Here is a 20,554-nt window from a genome sequence, read left to right as displayed (position 1 = left end):
ACATCAGAAAATATAAAAATCAAACTAAAGCCTACTATAGATTTTATATTGACTCTTTGTTTTTAGGCAGTGGTAAAACCCAGTTGACCTATGGGGTGTTCCAGATTCATATCTCATTTGAAATAATGTGGTGTGGCCTTTTGGGTTTTATCTAGGGTTAAGCTTGAAATGAAGATGATGTGATAAACACTGGTCCCCAAATGTGGTATTAAAGTGGGATTCCCCCTTGTGTAGGCAGGTAGAGGGCAGTCGGTGAGGGACAGCCAGAAGATATGCAGTGTTGTGGTGTGGCAGAAGTTTTAAACATGAGATTTGATCAACGTATCTTGGCCTGATAGGTTATTGGGTTCAGATTCTCACCTCAAAGGCTCTTTTAGATTCCACCACAAGTACTTTCAGTTTTTCCATCCTCCCACACTTTTTTTTCTGTTTGTCTGTTTTTGTGCGTCTCATGCCCTTTTTGCCCCCTTACATCTCTTGCTCAGATACAGGGCTTATGATTAAACAAACACTTTTTGAAATGTTATTTATTTATTCTTTCCTGTCAGTTCAATATCATACTCTGTCTGCTATATTACTAAAATGACCATAAGCACTGATCAGCCAAAGAGCACAACCAATACACAGATGTGTGTATCTTTGCCTCTGCCACTGATACCTTTATTGCATCCAGCTAATGCTTGCAGAGGTTGCAGAGTTTTAAAGCATGTAAATCTGCGGGTACCTTCCTAAACAAGTGATCAAAGCACACATTCAGTTATCTTTGTGGATTTATTTGATAGCAATCATTTAGTCTGAGTGCAGAGGAGTGATTATAATGTAGATATGGTGGTTTGTATCTGTAAAAGAAACTTATGAAACCTGTCTGCACTGTGGCTTTTCATGCTGGTCGGCTGGTTGTGTGGGTGATTCTTTGTAGGTTACTTCGGAACTGAAATGATGGTTACATTGTCTTCACGTGTTTCGTTTGTGTGCAGAAAATGAGAACATAGATTTAAGCCATTGTTTAAGCTTTTGGGAGAGACATAATCAAGTTAAGTGAGTGAGAAAAGCAGGTGTCTGTCCACAGTAAAATTTGTAGTGGGTCCTTTAAATAAAAGGATCTTACAGTATGATTAGTATATCTTTATTGTTAATACACCTTCACACAAAAATATCTTTCATTTTAAATTCTTAAAATATTACAGATAAGTACAATAATGTAACAGATAACACTTTCTTGGACAAACTGCAAACTGAGTTTCGCTTGTAACACGCTGGTGTAAGTTAATCAGTTCCGCCCCGTCGGACACATTTCAGGGTTGCACACGCAGCTGAAAGCGAAACCTTTGTTGACAATACAAAACTTAGTGATATCGAAAAACATCACAGATAGCAGGATATCTTTGTTTACTGTTTTGTTTGAAAGGTAAGGAAAGAGGCTGCTTACGGTTACTGTCAACAGTAGGTTAAATATATTAAGATTACTATCATGGGACTGAATAAACACACTGTTGAGTCGAGTCTGTGTATCACGGTACTGTAGTTACACAATTGTAGCTCGGTGATTTTGATCTCTTATTCTTTGTTAAAAGTGATATGTTGAATAACAGTGTTTAAATGTTGTTCTATAGCTTTGTCTTGTAACACTGATAGTTGAACAGCCTTATCTCGTTAGACATGGAGTGTTGTAGACGTCTGTAAGTTTGCTACCACTACCAAGTGAGTTACTACTATGTTTTTTTTATACATATTCATTTCAAAATTCTTATCATTTGGGACATCTTTTACTAAAACCTGGAAATAAACATGGAAATTTTGTTCTCTAGCTTACTAGTCAAATAAGATTATTTGTTAACTCCTCTGTTAGCACACAAGATGATCTTTATAACTTTCTTAAGTCATGTGGATTATCAGGTTTTGCACAAACCGGTTCAAAACTTATTACAGCAAAGTAGGGAAAATACTAAGAGATCAAAAATAAAAGTACGTCACTTCTGACTCAAAATTGTATGCAGATCTTAGTATTTAGTCTTTTTCTCAGTATCACAGAGAAAGTAGATATATTTGGTAAAGTAATTCCTCAATTTTTTATTTCTTATTATCCAGCAGTAGGCATGGGCCGGTTACCGGTTTCAAGGTATAGCGAGGTTTTAAAGAGTCAAGGTTTCAAAACCACTAAAATTTTCTGTGATACCGTTTTCAAGGTATGAACTGTTTACTCATGAGAATGAATTAAATCATGTAATTGAATTAATGTTTACATTTCAATTACATATTTTTGAATGAATATTATAATTTAAAGGCTTTATTTTTACCTGGCATAAACGTTGTATGTTGCTTTTATTGTTTCCAGTTGAAAAGTTTGTTTTTATACGCAGACATTTGAAAAAACACACTTTAGTGTTTCAATGGCAATACCGCAACACCGTGGTATTTTTGCTTACGGTTATCATGCTGCCAGAATCTCATACCGGCCCATGCTTATCCAGCAGTTACGTTCATAGATACAGTAAAGTTACATCGTATTTTTGAACTCTCCTTTTTGGGGCAAGACTGACTATCAATGGACGCCCCAAGCCTTTGACCCTTCAAAAGTGGTCATAAGAGACAGCCATGATGGTGGAGGAAGCTGGTAAGCTTCCACTCCGGCGCCTGGAGTCACCCATACAGAAATTCACTAAAGTGGCCATCCCCACTGACCTACAGAGGCTGCACCAACATCAACACAACATAGAAAAGGTATAGACACAGTCAACACATCCAACATTCATCTTATGATCAACAGAGAGCCATGTGTCTATGAGTGTGTGTGGCTGCCATGGGTCATTGGGCACTGAATATCTCATACATAGTCTATCTGAAATCTCACAGTCAGCCAGTATGAGGATCACATAATCCAATAACAGTGTGTTGTGGGCGTTGCAAGGCCATAGGAAGGGTTGCCCAGATGATAGAGAATTGCCAGGCTGTGAGCCAAAGGAGGCTTTATTAAATGTCTATAAGATGTGCTGTGAATTTATTGAGCTTTCCTGTTGCAGTTTCAGAGAAGCAAACAATGGGATAAACTGCACCAAGAGCACATCAACTCCAGCCGCACTGTTCAGGTACGGCACAATATGACAACACCATGCGATTATAATGTTCTTTAACATTTGTATGGACCTCTGCTGGGTTCTCCATTGCTGAAGATACACACACACACACACACGCTTAGGTTTAATATTTGCTGTTGTTGGTGGCCAAAAAATGTATTTCATGTAAATACTTATATAATCCTCCAAAGTGTTTTTTATTTTTATTTTACTTGAAGCAAAGTTGCACCATTATGATTGTTCTCCTCAAACTGATCAAAAGTAAAGTTTTACTTGTTTATCATTGTTCCATATCATTGTTGGTAGGGGTTGTGCACACCAAAGCTTTTAAGACGCTGACTGCCAGCTTTTTTTCAGCTGAGTGCTTTGGTTGCTGTGATACTTCTGCTTTGTTTATCAGTTGTTGGAGGATGCACCGGTTGGTTTGGTTGTTGTGATGTTTATCCCGCCTCCCCCTCCACTGTGATTGGATGGCCAAGTGAGAACTGACATTGACGAGCTGAGCTTTTCACCCAAAGTCTAATATTTTTCAACTTTCTGCGCTGAGTGCGGGTAAACCGCTGAGCGCCTGCTTTCAGCACAGAAAACCAGCTGCTGGCTTTTTTGAAAAGTGCCCCTCTTCCATTGGAAACAATTGAAAACATATGGCAGCCGGCGTAAAAGCTTTGGTGTGCATGCTACCTTAGGGTTGTGTCCAGAGTGTGAAAATATCCCAATTGCAATACACAGTGTTTTTAGAGCATAACATTCTCAGTGATGTAATTCCATAACATAATGTAAATTACATAACATATCTGGACATCAAATGGGCACTGATAAGCCCTCACCATTTTACCACTTTAAAGAAACCTCAATATTACACAATAAAGAACTGTCAAGTCATGTGACAACATATTTATGTCAATTTCATTAAACAGAATATTTAGTTTTTTTAAGTTGTAAAATGATCCTGTGCCTATAAGATATGCCTTCATTCTTTTGCTTCATTATTCATGCTTTGAGATATGTGTTTATTAAGGGACACTCCACTTTTTTTTGAAAATAGGCTCATTTCCCAACTCCCCTAGAGTTAAACATTTTATTTTTACAGTTTTGGAATCCATTCAGCTGATCTCCGGGTCTGGCGGTACCACTTTTAGCATAGCTCAGCATAATCCATTGAATCTGATTAGACCATTAGTATCACGCTCAAAAATGACCAAAGAGTTTAAATATTTTTCCTATTTACAACTTGACTCTTCTGTAGTTACATCGTGTACTAAGTCCGACGGAAAATTAAAAGTTGCAATTTTTTAGGCAGATATGGCTAGGAACTATACTCTCATTTTGGCGTAATAATTAAAGACTTTGCTGCCGTACCATGGATGCAGCAGGCGCAATGATATTACCCAGTGCCTGAAAATATTCCCCTGCTATTGAAAGTTACCAAGGGGACTATTGATTTATTTTAAAAACCAAATAATTAACTCTATGAGAGCTTGAAAATGAGCCTATTCTCAAACAAAAGTGGAGTGTGTCCCTTTAAGTAGCGTTTGACTCAGGTGTCTGGTGTACTGCTTGGTGTACATGTGATGTTTTTCTCCCTGTAATGGCCATACAACCATGTAACTCCAGTGTTAATGTCTCTGAGTGTCTTGTCCAGGGATCTCATGGGGTAATCCGTGGAGTGTGTTATGTACCACGTGTGTATGTGACCTTAGCACCCAGGTTCTGTTCCCCCTGAGATTTCAGAGAGCTTTCCTGTGTCCACCACTGCAGAGACCAAGTGGGAGCCTGCAAGTGTTTCTGTGTCAGCGAGATGTGGACATCTGACAATAGATGGAAACAAGACAGACATTGTTAAGTTGCTCCCTGGGGACAGAAAGAAAGGGAGCAAGAGTAAAGAAACCCTTAAGATTGCTCTCATCACACACCTATAGATGAGAGGTTGAGGGTTGAAGAGAGAGAGTGGTGTGTGTTGACCCAGAATTAAGGTTTATTTTGATTTGTCTATGTTGGTTGTTTTGTGAGACTAGACTTAAGCGAGTTGGATACGTTGGTAATGTGTTTTGAATGTATATATGGATGTGCTATGTGTGTGTGTGTGTCTGTGTGTGTTTGTGTGTGAACATAATTATTCAGTGTGTGAACTGACGGCAGTAAAGCGGAACACTTTGATTGGCCGGCTGTTAACTTTTGACCTCTCTCTTCGATTCTTATAAATTGATCTGTAATCCCTGCTAGAGGTCTGATGCCATATCAGAGCTGATGGGATTTAACATAATGAAAGGTTCCATCCAGTTTTTCATAATAATGCAAAAAATCATTCATATAAATATTTTATTAAGTGTTATTGACTTATTTTATACACTCTATATCTATCTCCTCTTGGAAACAAAAGTTGTTTGTAGTGGATACAATTAATTTGGTTGTGTATAGTGCTTGCTTGATAAAATGAATGATTTGGACAGATTTGATCTTTAAAATTAGACAGTACTGAGTCTGGTCATAAGATTTTGGTCACAAGATTTACATTGCATTCACTATAAATATTATGAAGAGTTTCTGAATCCAGGTCTGCCTTTGGAAAATTGTTTGACATTTTTTTATTAAAGCTTTTTGTAACTGCTCCAGCTCTGCTTCAGGGTTTACAATTTTCTGCTTTTTGCTCCATCCCCGCTCCCTCCTCACTTCTTCTCGCTCCATGCTTTTTGCTCCACAGTAAAATCTGTGCCTAATTAACACTCCACTGTAAATTTTCCTTTTTTGTTTTTTATATGACAAACCTCTGCAGAAGATGCATGAAGAGTTTGGTTCCAAAACGCAATAAATCCATTTTAACTAATTTCGGTAAAAATGTGTTTTCTATACCAAGAAAGTGACAAGATGAAAACCACTATTTTCTGTTACAAACTTTCACATAGCATCTTTAGGTTATAATAACATTAAAAATTCAAATCCATAATTTAATTTTCAAAGATTTCTTATAAAGATTTCTTATTTTTTCCGCAAAATGCTAAAAATGTGTTGAATCAATATATAAATGCGCATTCATCTTTGCCACATTATAATCATTTAGTTGACTAGTGGTATACACTGATTAAAAAAATAAACATTAATGGCATTAATCAAAACACTTATTTTGTCATATTAAGAACACTGTCATTGCTGCTGTCATCCTTGGGATGTCGTTGCTGAACTTTTTTTGACAGCAATCAGCTGTAAAATGTTTTGGTCCTGGTTGATTTTCATTGACTTCGAGTAAAATAATAGAAAGTTTTTCATAAAATCCCCTGGGGTCAATGTGTTAGCATGACAGAAGCTTGATGCTGTCGTGTGAGAACAAGCAACAGCCGGCATTTTTCCTGCGCCCGAGTGCCTTTCACGTAAATGATTAGATTTTGATGACTTATGTTTCTTCTCGCCACAGAAAACCACCACAGGTTTATCAATGGCATTAAAAGTGTTATTTTGTTTTTGTTTGTTTGTTGATCATGAAGTACAAAGTACATGAGAAAAACTAGGATTTCATGTGTATTCCGCACCACCATTGTTGTTTACAGTGCGTAGAATGGTGCGCTGTGATTTGTTGAGAGGATTTATTGCATTCTGCAGAGAAGGAGGACTGGCGTTTATCGTATTTTTTTAAAAAAAGGAGAAAAGATGACAGAATAACATGGCAGATATTGGATTTTGCGTAAAATTAAGAATGTACTTTTTAATACTGACCAGATACAATACTGATCTTGGTAGCAACTAATAAAAAAATTGCGTTTATCGCGTTTTGGAACTAAACTCTTCAAATACGCAATATTAGGAGAAACATCAACATGCTTTATTGAAACAGTAGCTAATATTAGCCCAAGATGGTATTTTATGATATGTATTTTATTTTAATGAGCCGTTAACATGAGTTTGGGCTTGTGATAGAGCGGTAGTGGAGTGCTCTCGGAGTATGAGAAAACCACAATGCTCCGACTTTTTAAAAAAAACCCTGCTCCTAGCTCCAGGAAAAATCATGCTGCTTCACCCCTCGCTCCACTCCCACTCTGCTCTGTTTACATACCCTGCTTGAGAAACTTTGAAAACTCTTTGCATTTTAAAATCCTGGAAATTGTTCATTTAAAAAATAATCAAAAAGTAATAGTAAACGAATATTTATGATTGGCCAGAAATTTCTATTATACAAAGATTACATTGCTATATACAAAGACTTTTTCTTCTTGCAGCAATTGCGATCCAACCTGCGGGAGATGGAGAAGCTGAGTGCGCGTGTCTGCAGTGCTGATGCCGAAGCCCTTGAGAATCTTGTTCAGCCAATCAGAGATCAAGCCTCGACTGCCATTGAAGAGTTTCTTAGGATTCACTCAGATGTTGTCAATAGGCCCTGCATCCAAGAAAGCACAGACTTGCATATTGCCTCAAATACTTCGCACAGTATGTGTTTATGAACATTTTGATAAAGGGTCAAGATTTGTGTGTGTGTTTTTTAATGATTTTTAATTTTATTTGATTGGTTAGGTGATGGTGACACCGATGTTCCTGATTCCCCTGTCTTTCAAAATCAGCTGCTCCTGCCAGAAATCCCTGCAGAACAGAATGCTGCGGAATCGTGGGACTCTTTAGCAGAGGTAACCCTAATGAATGGCACCCACTAAAAAGGCATTAACATTTACTGTCTGTGTTAATCCAGGCTAAAGTCTTATAATCTAATTATGAGATTAGAAGCAATAAAGTTTGATTTTAAATCTTTGACATAACCTTAATATTAAAGAAATCCAGATTATATTTTCACAGAATGTTCTTTACATTATGTAGTATGATTTTATGTAGAAAAGAGTACATCACAATAAATGACTCTTTTGTGACGGTGTGATTTGTGTATGATGTTTTTTTAGGATCTGGTGGAGCTGAGCGGTTTAGTGAATGAGTTTTCTGCCGTTGTCCATGTAAGTACCACACACCTGCTTACAGATTCATTTTTTATTTTTGGGTTGGAAAAAGTGGACAGGATGAGAGTTAGAGAAAGTATTTATGGTGTGTGTATATGTGTGTGTGTGTGGATGTTGATAAAGGGTGGAGACCTAAGCCCTCAGGTTTGGCAGAGCTGTCAGACAAACGGTATTGTCTCTTGAGAGCCAACAAGGTGCTATTGATCCCATCGTTGTGTGTGTGTGTGTGTGTGTGTGTGTGTGTGTGTGTGTGTGTGTGTGTGTGTGTGTGTGTGTGTGTGTGTGTGTGATTGAGAAGACATACAGAGATTGGTGACAGTCTGTCAGCCATGTGCTAACCAGCGAGGATTAATGAGAATCCATGCCATCTAACAGCCGTTATTGGAACAGCGTGCGGTTGTAAACTGGGTTTAGGAGAGGAGATCATGTGTGCTCTGTCACCCTGTAAAAGATAGAGATCGTTCCATTCCCGTCTGTCTCTGAAGAATTATGGAAATTAGGAGATTATGCTGAAACAACAATGATCACAAATAGGAACACATCACACTTCTGTTCCAAGTCAGAGCTCAAAAGGACATGTTATTGAACAGCTGTATATCTCGGCTAGGCCTTGTGTGTGTAAATTTAAATACAATAGATCATTATCGTTTTTTTATTACAAAACAGAATTTTTCTCAGGTTTTGGTCATAACAAATGTTTTTTGTTCTTTTAAAGTTTTATGTGCAAGTTACTTTCTGTTACCAGTGTATTTACAGCATTTATAAAAACTCATCACATCCCACATTTATAAGCTCATAATGATCAACCACATGTCCAAAAATATATACACCCCCTCAAATATGTAGTGTGTTTGGCTATTTCAGATAAACCTATTACTAACAGGTCAATAAAAGCAAACACATAGACGTGCAAACATTTTACAACAGAGCCCTTTCTATTCCAGCATAAAAATTCACTGTGCACAAAGTGGGATCCATAAAGAAATGGTTTATAATATGGAGGAACTTTACTTACAAAGGCCAGATCTGAAAACCTTTGGGATGCATTTGAACACCCACTGTGAGCAAGACCATATCGCCTATTGCCATAAAACTGTAGATTTCTCAGTATGTTCAGACAAGTCATTCTGTCAACCTGCTCTGTTATATGAATTGTTACATGAAGGCTACAAAAGTGTATCAGTGAGATTTTATTGTGGCTCATCACGTAAAGGTGTATATGAAGTATATTAGTACTTGCCTTTTAGGGCACATGGTATACTTTATTCCCTCAACAGTGAGCCAGAGATGCACCCAGGAGGTTTGTGTGTGTGTGACTGTTTTCTCCTGAGCATCTATGCAGCTTGCGAGCAGACGGTGCTGTTTACTCTTTACTCCTAAGGGGAGGGAGAGACTTCAATAGCTTTTGAACCCAGTCATTAGTGGGGGTTTTAAAATAGTGTGCTTACAGTGTTAGGTAAAGTTACATATGAATGATTAATAAATGCTTATATGATTTTGATTACGGTGATAAGTGTGAGGGTTTTCTTCATGCCTGATAGGAATCGGGCTATTATTTTATCAGAAGGAAAAGGTCTCAGCATAGGGATTTCTTCAGTTGGCGTGTATTGAAACATAAAAGAAATTCCTTCCAAAAATGCTTTTTTATATAGACGGTTTTATAAGATGCACACACATCGTAACAGTTACGTTCCTGACCCGAAGTTAACTTCCGGTCTATGTTTGTTTATCAGTCTGGGGTGCGTTTCCGAATATCGACATCACTCCTGGCTAAATTACCATAGTACGATGCATAGTTGGAGAAACTAACTAGCTTGTCACGACTGTTTCCCAAAAGCATAGTGACTTTGTCGCACATTTGTTGTTTGAACCATGTTGGTTTAACAACGATGATGTCACGTGGGAGGTGGAGTACTAATTAATCTGTGCAAATCGATTGAATGTCAGATTATTGCTGTAAATAACGTACACTGCATCCAAAGACTGATTTTATTACCGTGATTTATTTTTTTATTTCAAGATATTTAATTAATGCGCAAGTTCCCTCTTACCTAACTCCTCCCAGGGATTCTCCACGGTCTTAAAGCTCGTAGATCTGTGCACATGCGCAGTTTTCAAATAAAGCGCTGTAATTCTGTTTACAAACTTGAAGATGTAAAATAATTGTGTATATATTTAAAATAATGAATATAGAATGTACTACATGTTTTTTGCTTATGTTTTTTAAAAGCATGATCAACGAAAGTCTACATATTATAATAACAACAACAGGGCTCAACACAAATAAGTTTTCACTTGCCCTGCCAAAATTTTCACTGGCCCCAATAAAAAATGTCAGTGTCAAATATTTAAAAATAATAATTCAGAAGTCAAATATAATTCATATACATGTACAAACAGACATGTTCCAACGAAAAAAGGCTCCCAACTTTTCTGCTTTACCTGTAAACTGACAGCAAATTATGCAAAATATTGCATTGTTTCTTTCGTCATGTTTTACCCAAGTAAATGTCTGCTTCCAAGATGTTAAATAATATACATTGATGAAAATATATTTTAGTGACTGAGGGTGAAGCACTGGCCCGATCGGGCAAGTGACAATACTTTTAACTGGCCCGAACGTCTCTCACGCTTGCCCCGGGCCACCAGGAAGTCCTTTATGTTGAGCCCTGAAGAAACTATGCTTCTTAACCACAGATGAAAAGCTGTCGTTCAAACCACACAAGTTTGCGATATAGCTTGCGAATGTTCGTTTAAACTATGTTTCGGGAAACAGCAAATCGTTGAAATTTTGCGACAGTAGTTGGCTAGTGATCCTTTGGGAAATGCACCCCTGGCTAAAATGACCTCTGGAACAAACACCTTGTTTGAAAATAAAAATGTTTTAGTTTCCTAAAGATGAGGGTAGACCTCGAGCATGGGTCACTATGTGAAGAGAGGTTCGGAAGCCATGCGAGAATTCCAGGATCTGTAGTTAACGTTGTATGCATTATTTTACACAATAATGTTAGCTCAGTATAGTAGTTGATGAGCTTTAGTGAATAATCTACTCTATATGGACTCTGTTGTCATTGATTCTTTGGGGAAGTCTACAGGAAGTTAAGTTTGGGACACAAAAGCCATTTGTTTATGCTGTTGCTGCTAGATTTTCGTTTATTAGGTTCTATACATTTAATGTATAAATCTGATGCCAAGCATAGTGAAACCTTGTTTTCTTCTTATTTTCATCCCATTTTGACTGTTGCTTTAAATGTGTCACCAAAACCCCGTCATTAACAAGCTACATCACGTAACCTTGGTAACAAGTTTAAATCGATTTAATTTACAACAGCAATGTTCAATACAAAACCAAATGTTTACGTTTGCAAAGCTTTTTGAAGATTTACTACAGCAAAAGCCTGATAGGTCGAGCGACTGCTCCATCGACTGACCCTAAACTCTCTCGCTCTGGCCCTGAGCCAGCAGCCCATCCTTATTGTCAAACCCTGAGAAAGCACACTTGAGACAGGTCTACATACACACAAATTATCTGAAATTATGGTGGAAAATGAGCACCAACATTACAGTCACCCTGAGCAATACAAATACAGAATTTCACACTACATATGAACGCAAACTGCATGGGCCAGGTTTGAGTAACTGTCAGCTGGATGGTATAGGCAGATTTATTCCAGCAGTCTCTATTGTGTGTGTGTGTAGTGATTACTTAGGGCTCACACTGATTTAGACAGAGAGACAGCTGCCACTCTTTGAATATTTCATAGGCTTCCGACAGACCACCCAGTTACCCCCGACAACCAGACCCCAGCTTCCTCTGAACAAGCAGCCTTGCCCCCTCCCACTCACCCTTCTGCCCCAGCACACAGCAGAATGCCACCTAAACCCCCAGCCACCCACCACCAAGATTACTGGACACATCTTTTCTATTTTTTTTTTAGCTTTCTTTGTTAAACAGCAAATATTTTAAATGATTTTATAATTATTAAAGACCAGTTGCTGATATAATACAATTTAATGATAGCAAATGATACGTACACAAGCTTTATGGATTTCATTTTTCATTTAATTCCCACAGTCTTAGGCCATCACCACCAGACTTGTTGTTTTAGAAGTTTTAATGTCCATACATATTTATTATCAATCTATTTTATTAGGATACAAACAGGAAATACAGGAAATATGTAAAAAAAAAAAAAAAAAAATTCTAAATTTTATTTAATACTAAATGTCTTCTTCAGGCATCGTTGGTGTTTAGTGTGACCTCTCTTCAGCTTTTTGAGCAGAATGAAGTAAAAAAATTAATTTCTTTAAAATTAGAAATGAGGATTTAATTTAATTTAGGTTTAAGAGATTCTGCCGTTTCCTGCTATTGCTCAAGTGAAAGGGGAGTTTACCCTAAAAACTTGACACATCAGTAAACATTTTTATATAGTTTTTAATACTATATTTCCTGTATTTTCTGGATGTATTCTATTAAAGAGACTGAGAAACAATTATATATGATCACTATATAACATTGCAAAAAACAACAAATCTAATTGTGGCATGGTTGCCTTAGACTTTTGCACAGTTCATTTTCATCTCAATGATGAAAAAGGTTTTAAATTCATTAATTGCTACTACTTATTTATAACCCTGCCTGTGAAAACCTAGCACAAGTAATTTTTTATACACAAAACCACCTTAATGTAAAGAATATTCTGTAAATAACCTTGATATCTTTAATATTGACTGAGTAAGGTCATGTCAAATATTAAAATCAATGTGAAACCATTGACTAAAATAATTTTGATGCTCCTAATCTCAAATCTTAAGTGTCACATTTATATTTCTATAGCATACCAAAAAATATGGTGTGTTTGGACTGCCTTTAAATTCTGCTTCTTTCTCCTTAGTCTCAGCAGGAGAAGATTGACAGCATCGAGGCGAATGTTAGCATAGCAGCCGCTAATGTGGAGGAGGGGACCCGGAGCCTGGGGAAGGTAAGGTGGAGTGGGGACACTCCTGCTAGGGGATCGATTCCACTCTACCCCCCTGCTTCACTCGGCCTACCCCACCATCAGGCCATTGATCCACCTCAGAGTGCAAGAAAACCACAATTAGGAGAGCGAGAGGGGGAGGAGGTGGCGATGGTGGCGGAAGGCACCGAGCAGAGTGGGATCGATGTGTGTCGGTCGGCCCCTCACGGGCAGTCGATGTGTATGTGTGTGTGTGTGTGTGTGTGTGTGTGTGTGAATGCATGGAAGTCTAAAGAGTGTAAAAGAGAGTCTATAAACAGCATTTGAGTTCCTGCTGGGGGTTCGATACGCGTACACACACATACACACGCGCTGCAGAACCACAACTTTTAACAGAAAAAGCAGGGGAAGTGCGTGTAACATTGCTGGGGTGTGTGTGGGTATGTGCGAATCCGTGTGAACGCGGGTTTGTATGCGCTTTATTGATCGAGTCTGAATTGAAATGTTTCTCTTTACTGGTGTCGAGAGTTAATGCAGTTCTATTGAGTATTTCGTCTCATGCCTGGGTTGAAAGTGGACCCACCTCTGTGACTACTGAAAAGGACAGGAGGTGGTCAACACCCGTATACACACACTATTAAAGACAGATATTGTCCTAAGTGACACATACGCACACACTTTACTAACCCAGTGCTGGTTCAGGTGTGTCCTAATAATATGAGTAACGTAGTTTCTTCCTTAATTTATACAGTGCTATGTCCTAACCTCACTGCCCAATCACAGATGGCGTTTTGTGTTTGAAGAAACCTCCTAATGCAATGTTTCCCAATCAGGGATCCAGGGTTCATTACAAGGTGCTTAAAGGGTCAGTGCAGTTTAAAATTGCATTGCAATGCAGCTTCACAGGGCTCTAAATGATAAGGGTCTTATCTAGCAAAACGATCTTCATTTTCAACAAAAATCTAAAAATAACCACAACTTCTAGCGTGCTTATGCGCCGGTGTGACTGTACAGTGACCTTACATATTACATAATAACGTTGAAAGGTCACGCATGACGTATGCGAAACTACCTTTTCAGAGTTTACAAATGTGGAGAAAGAGGACCATTCCGACATTGTTGTATGTGAAACACGTGACTTTTTGACTTCACACTGGCACGTCACACGGCTAGTGCAAGACGAGAAGCTGTTTAAAATGACTTAAAAATTTCGCTAGATAAGACCCTTGAGGTACATTCACATTATAAGTGACTTTGTCGCTGTGTGTTGCTCGTTTCTTTCGAAAGAGGCGTTTCTTTATCTGGTTGTCATAAATGAATGAGTAAGTCCACTCCAGTAACTGACGAGAGACCGATGACGTGAACTCCCCTGCTTCGTTCTCATTGGTAGTCGCTCGCGAAAATCGCTCATAATTTGCCTAAAGTTAAACATTTTTTAGCTTTGTCGCACGACTGGACACGTCCCATCCAGTCGCCAACGGTTACTGTCGCTCGTGTAGCCGGTGTTATGAGCAATACTGGTCCCCCCCCTCATAGATATATACACTAGATGTCGCCTTGGGGTTCTAAGCATGCGTCAAAATAGCCGTCATCTTAGAACTGGGTTCTTGTCATAGGAAGTAGCAAGGCAAAGCTGCTATCTCCGGCTGTACTTCGAATTCATGGATGATGCCGGACTTTTGTGCTGCGTATTGATGTTAGGCCTACTACCACTATGCATTTAAGTTATAAAAAGTAGATTTTCAAAATATTAAAACTTTGATTTTTTTCTGGACAACAAAAAAAAAACAAGAAAATCGCATTCATGGCAATTTATGGTGATTTTATTTCCGTTACACCATTGCCTACAATGACGCTGATGCGGGGTTCCCCTGTTTCAAGATGGCGGCTCTATTTGACGCATTCGGTCCAATGAACTGCCGTAGCCAAGGCGACATCTAGTGTACATATCTATTAGGGCTGCACGATTAATCATATTTTTATCATGATAACGATATGCGTGCCCCACGATTAATTAATGACAATCGTCGCGATTAATGTGCAAAGACCAAGCACAAAACGCACGGTCTAGAATCAAGCAAAGTGTTTGTTATGGGCGGAGTCAGAGTAAACAGAGTGTGTTTTTGCAAGTGTGTTAAGGTAGAAATACGTTAGCATCACGAGATTTACAGTCATTCGAACATAATGGCAGAGCAACAAGAAGAAAGTGCAGAAATATGTTTGTTTAATTCCCAAAAAGGGTCATATAGGCCTACTGTTCGGATATTTCAGATTTGAGGAAAGTGATGTTAATCAGGTAAATTATTATTTTAAATGTTTTATTTTAAATTATTTCAAATATTTTAAAAAGATCTAAGAGAATGGGAGCTGTGGATATTACAAAACAATAAAATATTTTAAAATATAGGCCTATAAAATGTATATAATATTACAGGCTGTAAAGTGTAATAAAAATACTGAAGTAAATAGAAGTTCTTCACTAAAAGAATGAACGTATTTATAATCGTGATCAAAAGTTTGAGCAAAACAATCGTGATCATCATTTTTCCTGTGATCGTGCAGCCCTAATATCTATGGTCCCCCTTGCAATTCTGTCCCTCTAGGACCCTGACTTGTACCTAGCAATAATGCCTGGTCAAAATTTGTCATTGCGATATATTGTCTGAGTTAGCAGTCTAGCAAGCTAATTGCTTGTAAAAAATGGAAGCATACAAAAAATTTTTTTTTAATAAAAGCTTACAAAAAATTATATAATAAACGAATAGTCATGTTGCAGATACATTAGTAGTTTCATATCATTATCTGCTTTACAAAAATTAATACTTTTATTTCAGTGAATTATTAACATTAAGAAATGTATTTTTTTATAGTAAAATTGTAGGAAACATGGCTTATAGATGATAATTTGAATGTGTAATTTCACTATGTAGTAATCATGTTCTTTATAAGTAATTTATTAACTTTACACAGTACAAAAGTGGAAAGGGTACAGAATATAATATCTAAACAATAAAATGACACAAGCAATGTGTAGATCTCACCACCTAAAGCCTCTTTTATATACTACTATATGAAACATATCATTTTCAAAGACATCAATTGTAATTTGAACAATGTTCTAACTACATAAGTCATAACGTGATTTTATAGGAATTGTAATGAGGCGCTTAAAAACTACCCATAAGGAGTTTTTTTAGCCAATGGAATCACGCGGGGTCCTAAGGGGGGCAGAATTGCCAGGGGGACAGAATTGCTCATGACACCAGAAGTCGCCAAGCTTCCACTGCTGCGTTGAATCTGTTGTTGAGGTCCACTAAAGTCCACTATATGGAAAAATAAAAATCTTGGATGAAATATAATAATTATTTATATAAAATTGGAATAATCATTTAAGAGGTTCTTCACAGCGATGCCATAGAGCAAGGGTGTCCAAAGTCGGTCCTGGAGGGCCGGTGTCCTGCAGAGTTTAGCTAAAACTTCCCTCAACCCACGTGCCTCAAAGTATCTAGTCTGCCTAGTAAGCCTTAATGAGCTGAATCAGGTGTGTTTGATTAGGGTTGGAAGAGACACCCCTGCCATAGAGGAACCATTTTTGAAAACCAAAAATGGTTCTCCTATGGCGTAACTGTGAAGAACACGTTTAAAAGTTTAGTTTTAAGAGTGTAGGATGGTGGGATATCATAGGCAGCAGTGCATGTAGTTATTCGGCCCTCAAAAACTAAACGCATGGAGGAATCTTTACCATTGGATTCGGATGTGCCTGGTTGCCCTCCTACTTTTGAATATCGTCTGTGAAGCCTATCTCTGTTTGAGCGTAATTAACTGCTCTGTTTACCCTGCCTCGTAAAGGTGATTAGATGACAGAACGAGAGAGCATACGAAAGAAAGAAGTAGAGATGAGAGGAGAGGAAAGGTGACATTTGATGGGCAACCCCGCCTTTAAAGTTTACATATCTTAATAGAAATGAAATAGCGTGCGCGCGTGGCATGGGGTCTGTCGTCTTGCACTAATTAAGGAATACTTTGACTAAAAAGAGTTTCTCTTTTTACCTGATATCAATTCATTTACCAGGCATGGTTTGATCTGTGTTGAAATTGAATATGCATTTTATTAAATCTCTGATTATGTGTCTGTGCATGTGTTTCTGTTAGGCTGGACATGAAAGACTTATGAATAATTGTTTGGTTATCTTAAAACCAGCGCATGAAACTCATATTAGTTCAAACACTGCTTTTGACCCACGGTTGTGATGTCCCAATTGCGTTTTTCACCTGTCCTAACACTTTCATGCACTTGCATGTGCGTTTTCTGTAAATCATATAAGATTTCACAAGTTTTCACAATATAATCTCGCTCTCTTTACAGGCGGCCCGTTCGAAGCTGGCGGTTCTGCCGGTAGCCGGTGCAGTGGTGGGGGGAGTATTAGGAGGTCCGCTTGGACTGTTAGCAGGGTTTAAAGTGGCAGGGGTGGCCGCTGCCGTTGGGGGCGGACTGCTCGGATTCGCCGGGGGCAACCTGATCCAGCGAAAGAGGAAAGAACGAATTGACGTGCAGCTGCAACAGCTTAAGAGCAACAACAACGGTAATAACGACCACGAACATGCTCAATAACACACACAGCAGATTTGTTTTTCTAGACAGAGGAGATGGCGACCCACACATTTTCAGAAAAAAAACACCATACCCTCAACATACATAACACACAAAAAAACATTACAACCACAACTCCTACACGCAATGCAATGCAAACATGCACTTGCATGACAACATGCTGCACCAAGTGGACTTGGCTATAGTTTTCTTTATGTTAAACCGCCTTAATACCTATGCCAAAACAAAGAAGGCCTTATTCTTTCTGATCTTTTGCCAAATTGCTGATTTTACATTTGTAGCAGTAATGCAAATAATTTTTGTTTAAGGGTTTGTGTGCATTATTAATCATTTTAATAATTGCTGTGATATACAATGCAATGTATTACTGTATACCGTATACAGGAGCAATCTCGAATAGGGTATCTGGAGAGATAGCTTTTTTGTAACATTAACAGTTATGTAATGCAATAACTATGACAGATTTCTTTTTGGTTATTTTTGTTATTGGGTAGGTATAATTGAAATGTTGGATGTTATATAAATGATAAGATAATCTCATAATGATGAATCACCGCATTGGATGTGAATGAAAACTATGTGCAGTAATAGCCTATTTAATTTCTGTATGCTGTAACACTTCATTAACAATGTACATTTATGAAATATTTTAAAGCAACTCTCTGCAGCCTTCAAAGGTCTTTGTGCACAATCACTGGTTAATATTGAAAAACACTTATTTTGCCTTAATTGTGACATTTTTAAGATTAGTAAACATTTCTGATATTTAAGAGTATCTCAAGCTGCTTAAAATGTTTTATTGTATTATAACACTTTTTGTAAATATGATAAGCCATGGTAATAAATAATCAATATAAAACAACATAATGTTATTATTTATATACCAATATATATGGCATTGATGCACTACAAAAAATATTTTACTGCATTCATTTAAGGTAGCCCACAATCATTTGTCTTCACAGGTCATTTTAACTTATTTTTTTAAATTTTGAACAGTTTCTGTAACTTATAAAAATAATGTTGAAACTTTGATTGTACTTAACAATTGAAGGCAGCTAAAAAAAATTTATTTAGAGTGTGGCATTTTTTTATTATATAAGTTATAATAAAAGATAAAAGTCACAATTATAAATAATAGCTCCACATTATAGAAAAGAGTTTGTGATGGTGTACAAAAGGTGATGTTCAGGTACAGCTCAGGTGAAATATCCTCCTAAAGGTTTATTGTTGTGCTGAGATAAATAAACAGGTAATACATTTCGGTGAGGTTTCCCTGTAAGGCCTCTGAGAGGCAAATCTAATACTGAAATCAATGTAGTGTTAGCCCTCCTTCAGCACAAACAACATTTAAATGTTATTTGATTAAGGTCCTGAAGGACTGGCAGCAAAGCTAAACAATAACCTTTGTCGTTCATTGATTCTTGTTTTAGTTTCAATTGTCAAAAATAAGGAAAATGTTGGCTCCATCAAGTCATTTTTTTTGTATTTGCTTTGTGCATCAAAACTTTGACAAAGTTTTAATTACTACTAAAGAAATTGTCTAAAGTTTAAAAGAGCTCTGCTGGTCCATCATAAAGCTGCACATTTTCAAATCAGCTGCCCCCGGTCTCACGCTTAAGGGGCGGTTTTGTTTTTTGGGGTGTGCGGGGGATCCCCACAAACACCGAACCCGGTCTAAGACGTACGCCGGCCCCCACGCCTTCCTCATAGCACAACACGCTGGACTTCCCCTATGAAGGGGCGAGTGAGCTCGTCTCTAACAGCGCGTGTAAGCGTGATGTGTGTGTGAGATAGCCCGAGTGCTGAGGTGTGCATGTGTTTGACTGCCGGGAGGGAAAGTCCCAGACGACTGGCCTGCACTTTCCATATTCTGCCCGTACGCCCTGTACTCAAATGGAAAGTATGGCAGGACATCTGTGATGTGATGTCATCTCCATAGGTGTTGTGATGTCATGGGTTTCTGTTGTGGGTAGGAAGATGTTACATGACATCAAAGACCCTTTTTCTAGTCTCTCGTTGAAACGCCCACTTCTTATCATTTCCATTTTACTATAAAGGAGCGACTGTGATAAAGGTTATCTTTGATGACAGCTTGGAAAAAATGGGAAACAACATGGTTACATTGTGTGATTTATAATAACAATGAAATTATTTTGTGAAATTTTCTTTCTTGTGATTATTTCCAAGTTATGCAAGCTCGGTTTCTTGACTTTATTTATTTGTCCAGCTAAATCTTACAACCTTATTGCTTCATAAAATGGTTTTTAATCTTCATTAAGTCATCTTAATAATGTCTTTTAACAGAGGACAAGCTAGACTACAAAAAACATGATTACAAAACATTTGTTTTTAAATGAATAACCATTTAAGAAATAAACCTTTACTAACATCCACTAAGTAAACTGGTGATGTTTATTTTACTTTTTGTGATCAATTATCTACACCTAAAAAATGCTACACTATCGTGTGAAACTATTTTACATCTTTTTATGAAAATTTTCTTTCAAAGTACAAATAAAATTAAAGGCAGGGTGCACGATCTCTGAAACCCAATGTTGACATTTGGAATCACCTAAACAAACACGCCCCTACCCCAATAGAATATGGACCTTCTTTTTATAGACCCGTCCCACACATATGACGCAATGTGTACCCAGGCAATAATGTTGGTTAGTAGACATGCCCCCTTACTGCTGATTGGCTACAAGTGTGTTTTGGTACTCGGCCCAACTTCTTTTTCCAAAGCGTTTATCAAAAATCATGCACCTTGCCTTTAAATGTGAAAATGAAGTGAAAATATGCCAACACAAAGCAGAATCTTGTAAAATGTTCTTTTAATTTACTTTTACTTTCCTTGTCCCCTCCGAGATGACAAATTTACAAATAATCCCCACCCTTCTAAACCCAACCCTCACATAACCCCACCCCTGACCACTCCCCCTGTGGAATGGGCCGATATGAGACCATCGAGTCTGG

At 37.7% G+C, this 20,554-nt stretch overlaps 1 protein-coding gene across 2 annotated transcripts; it reads left to right on the top strand.

Annotated features, from left to right (window-relative positions):
- Positions 1–1,269: 1,269 nt before the first annotated feature.
- stx17 (syntaxin 17) lies at positions 1,270–20,483 on the top strand. Of its 2 annotated transcripts, none has more exons than XM_073811595.1 (8): positions 1,270–1,409; positions 2,530–2,721; positions 3,021–3,086; positions 7,283–7,490; positions 7,575–7,684; positions 7,952–8,002; positions 12,901–12,987; positions 17,330–20,483. In XM_073811595.1, the coding sequence occupies exons 2-8, from the start codon at positions 2,596–2,598 to the stop codon at positions 17,573–17,575; spliced, it is 894 nt and encodes a 297-aa protein (XP_073667696.1). In that variant the 5' UTR covers positions 1,270–1,409; positions 2,530–2,595; the 3' UTR covers positions 17,576–20,483. The 2 variants fall into 2 exon arrangements, with proteins under 2 accessions (XP_073667696.1, XP_065116895.1); XM_065260823.2 differs by having other exon boundaries at positions 1,282–1,408; positions 2,535–2,721.
- Positions 20,484–20,554: the final 71 nt, after the last annotated feature.

Source organism: Paramisgurnus dabryanus, chromosome 13 (genome assembly GCF_030506205.2).
Source record: "Paramisgurnus dabryanus chromosome 13, PD_genome_1.1, whole genome shotgun sequence".
Lineage (NCBI taxonomy): Eukaryota > Metazoa > Chordata > Actinopteri > Cypriniformes > Cobitidae > Paramisgurnus > Paramisgurnus dabryanus.
Note: the sequence above shows the minus strand (reverse complement) of the source record. Positions and strands in the feature narration are given on the sequence as shown.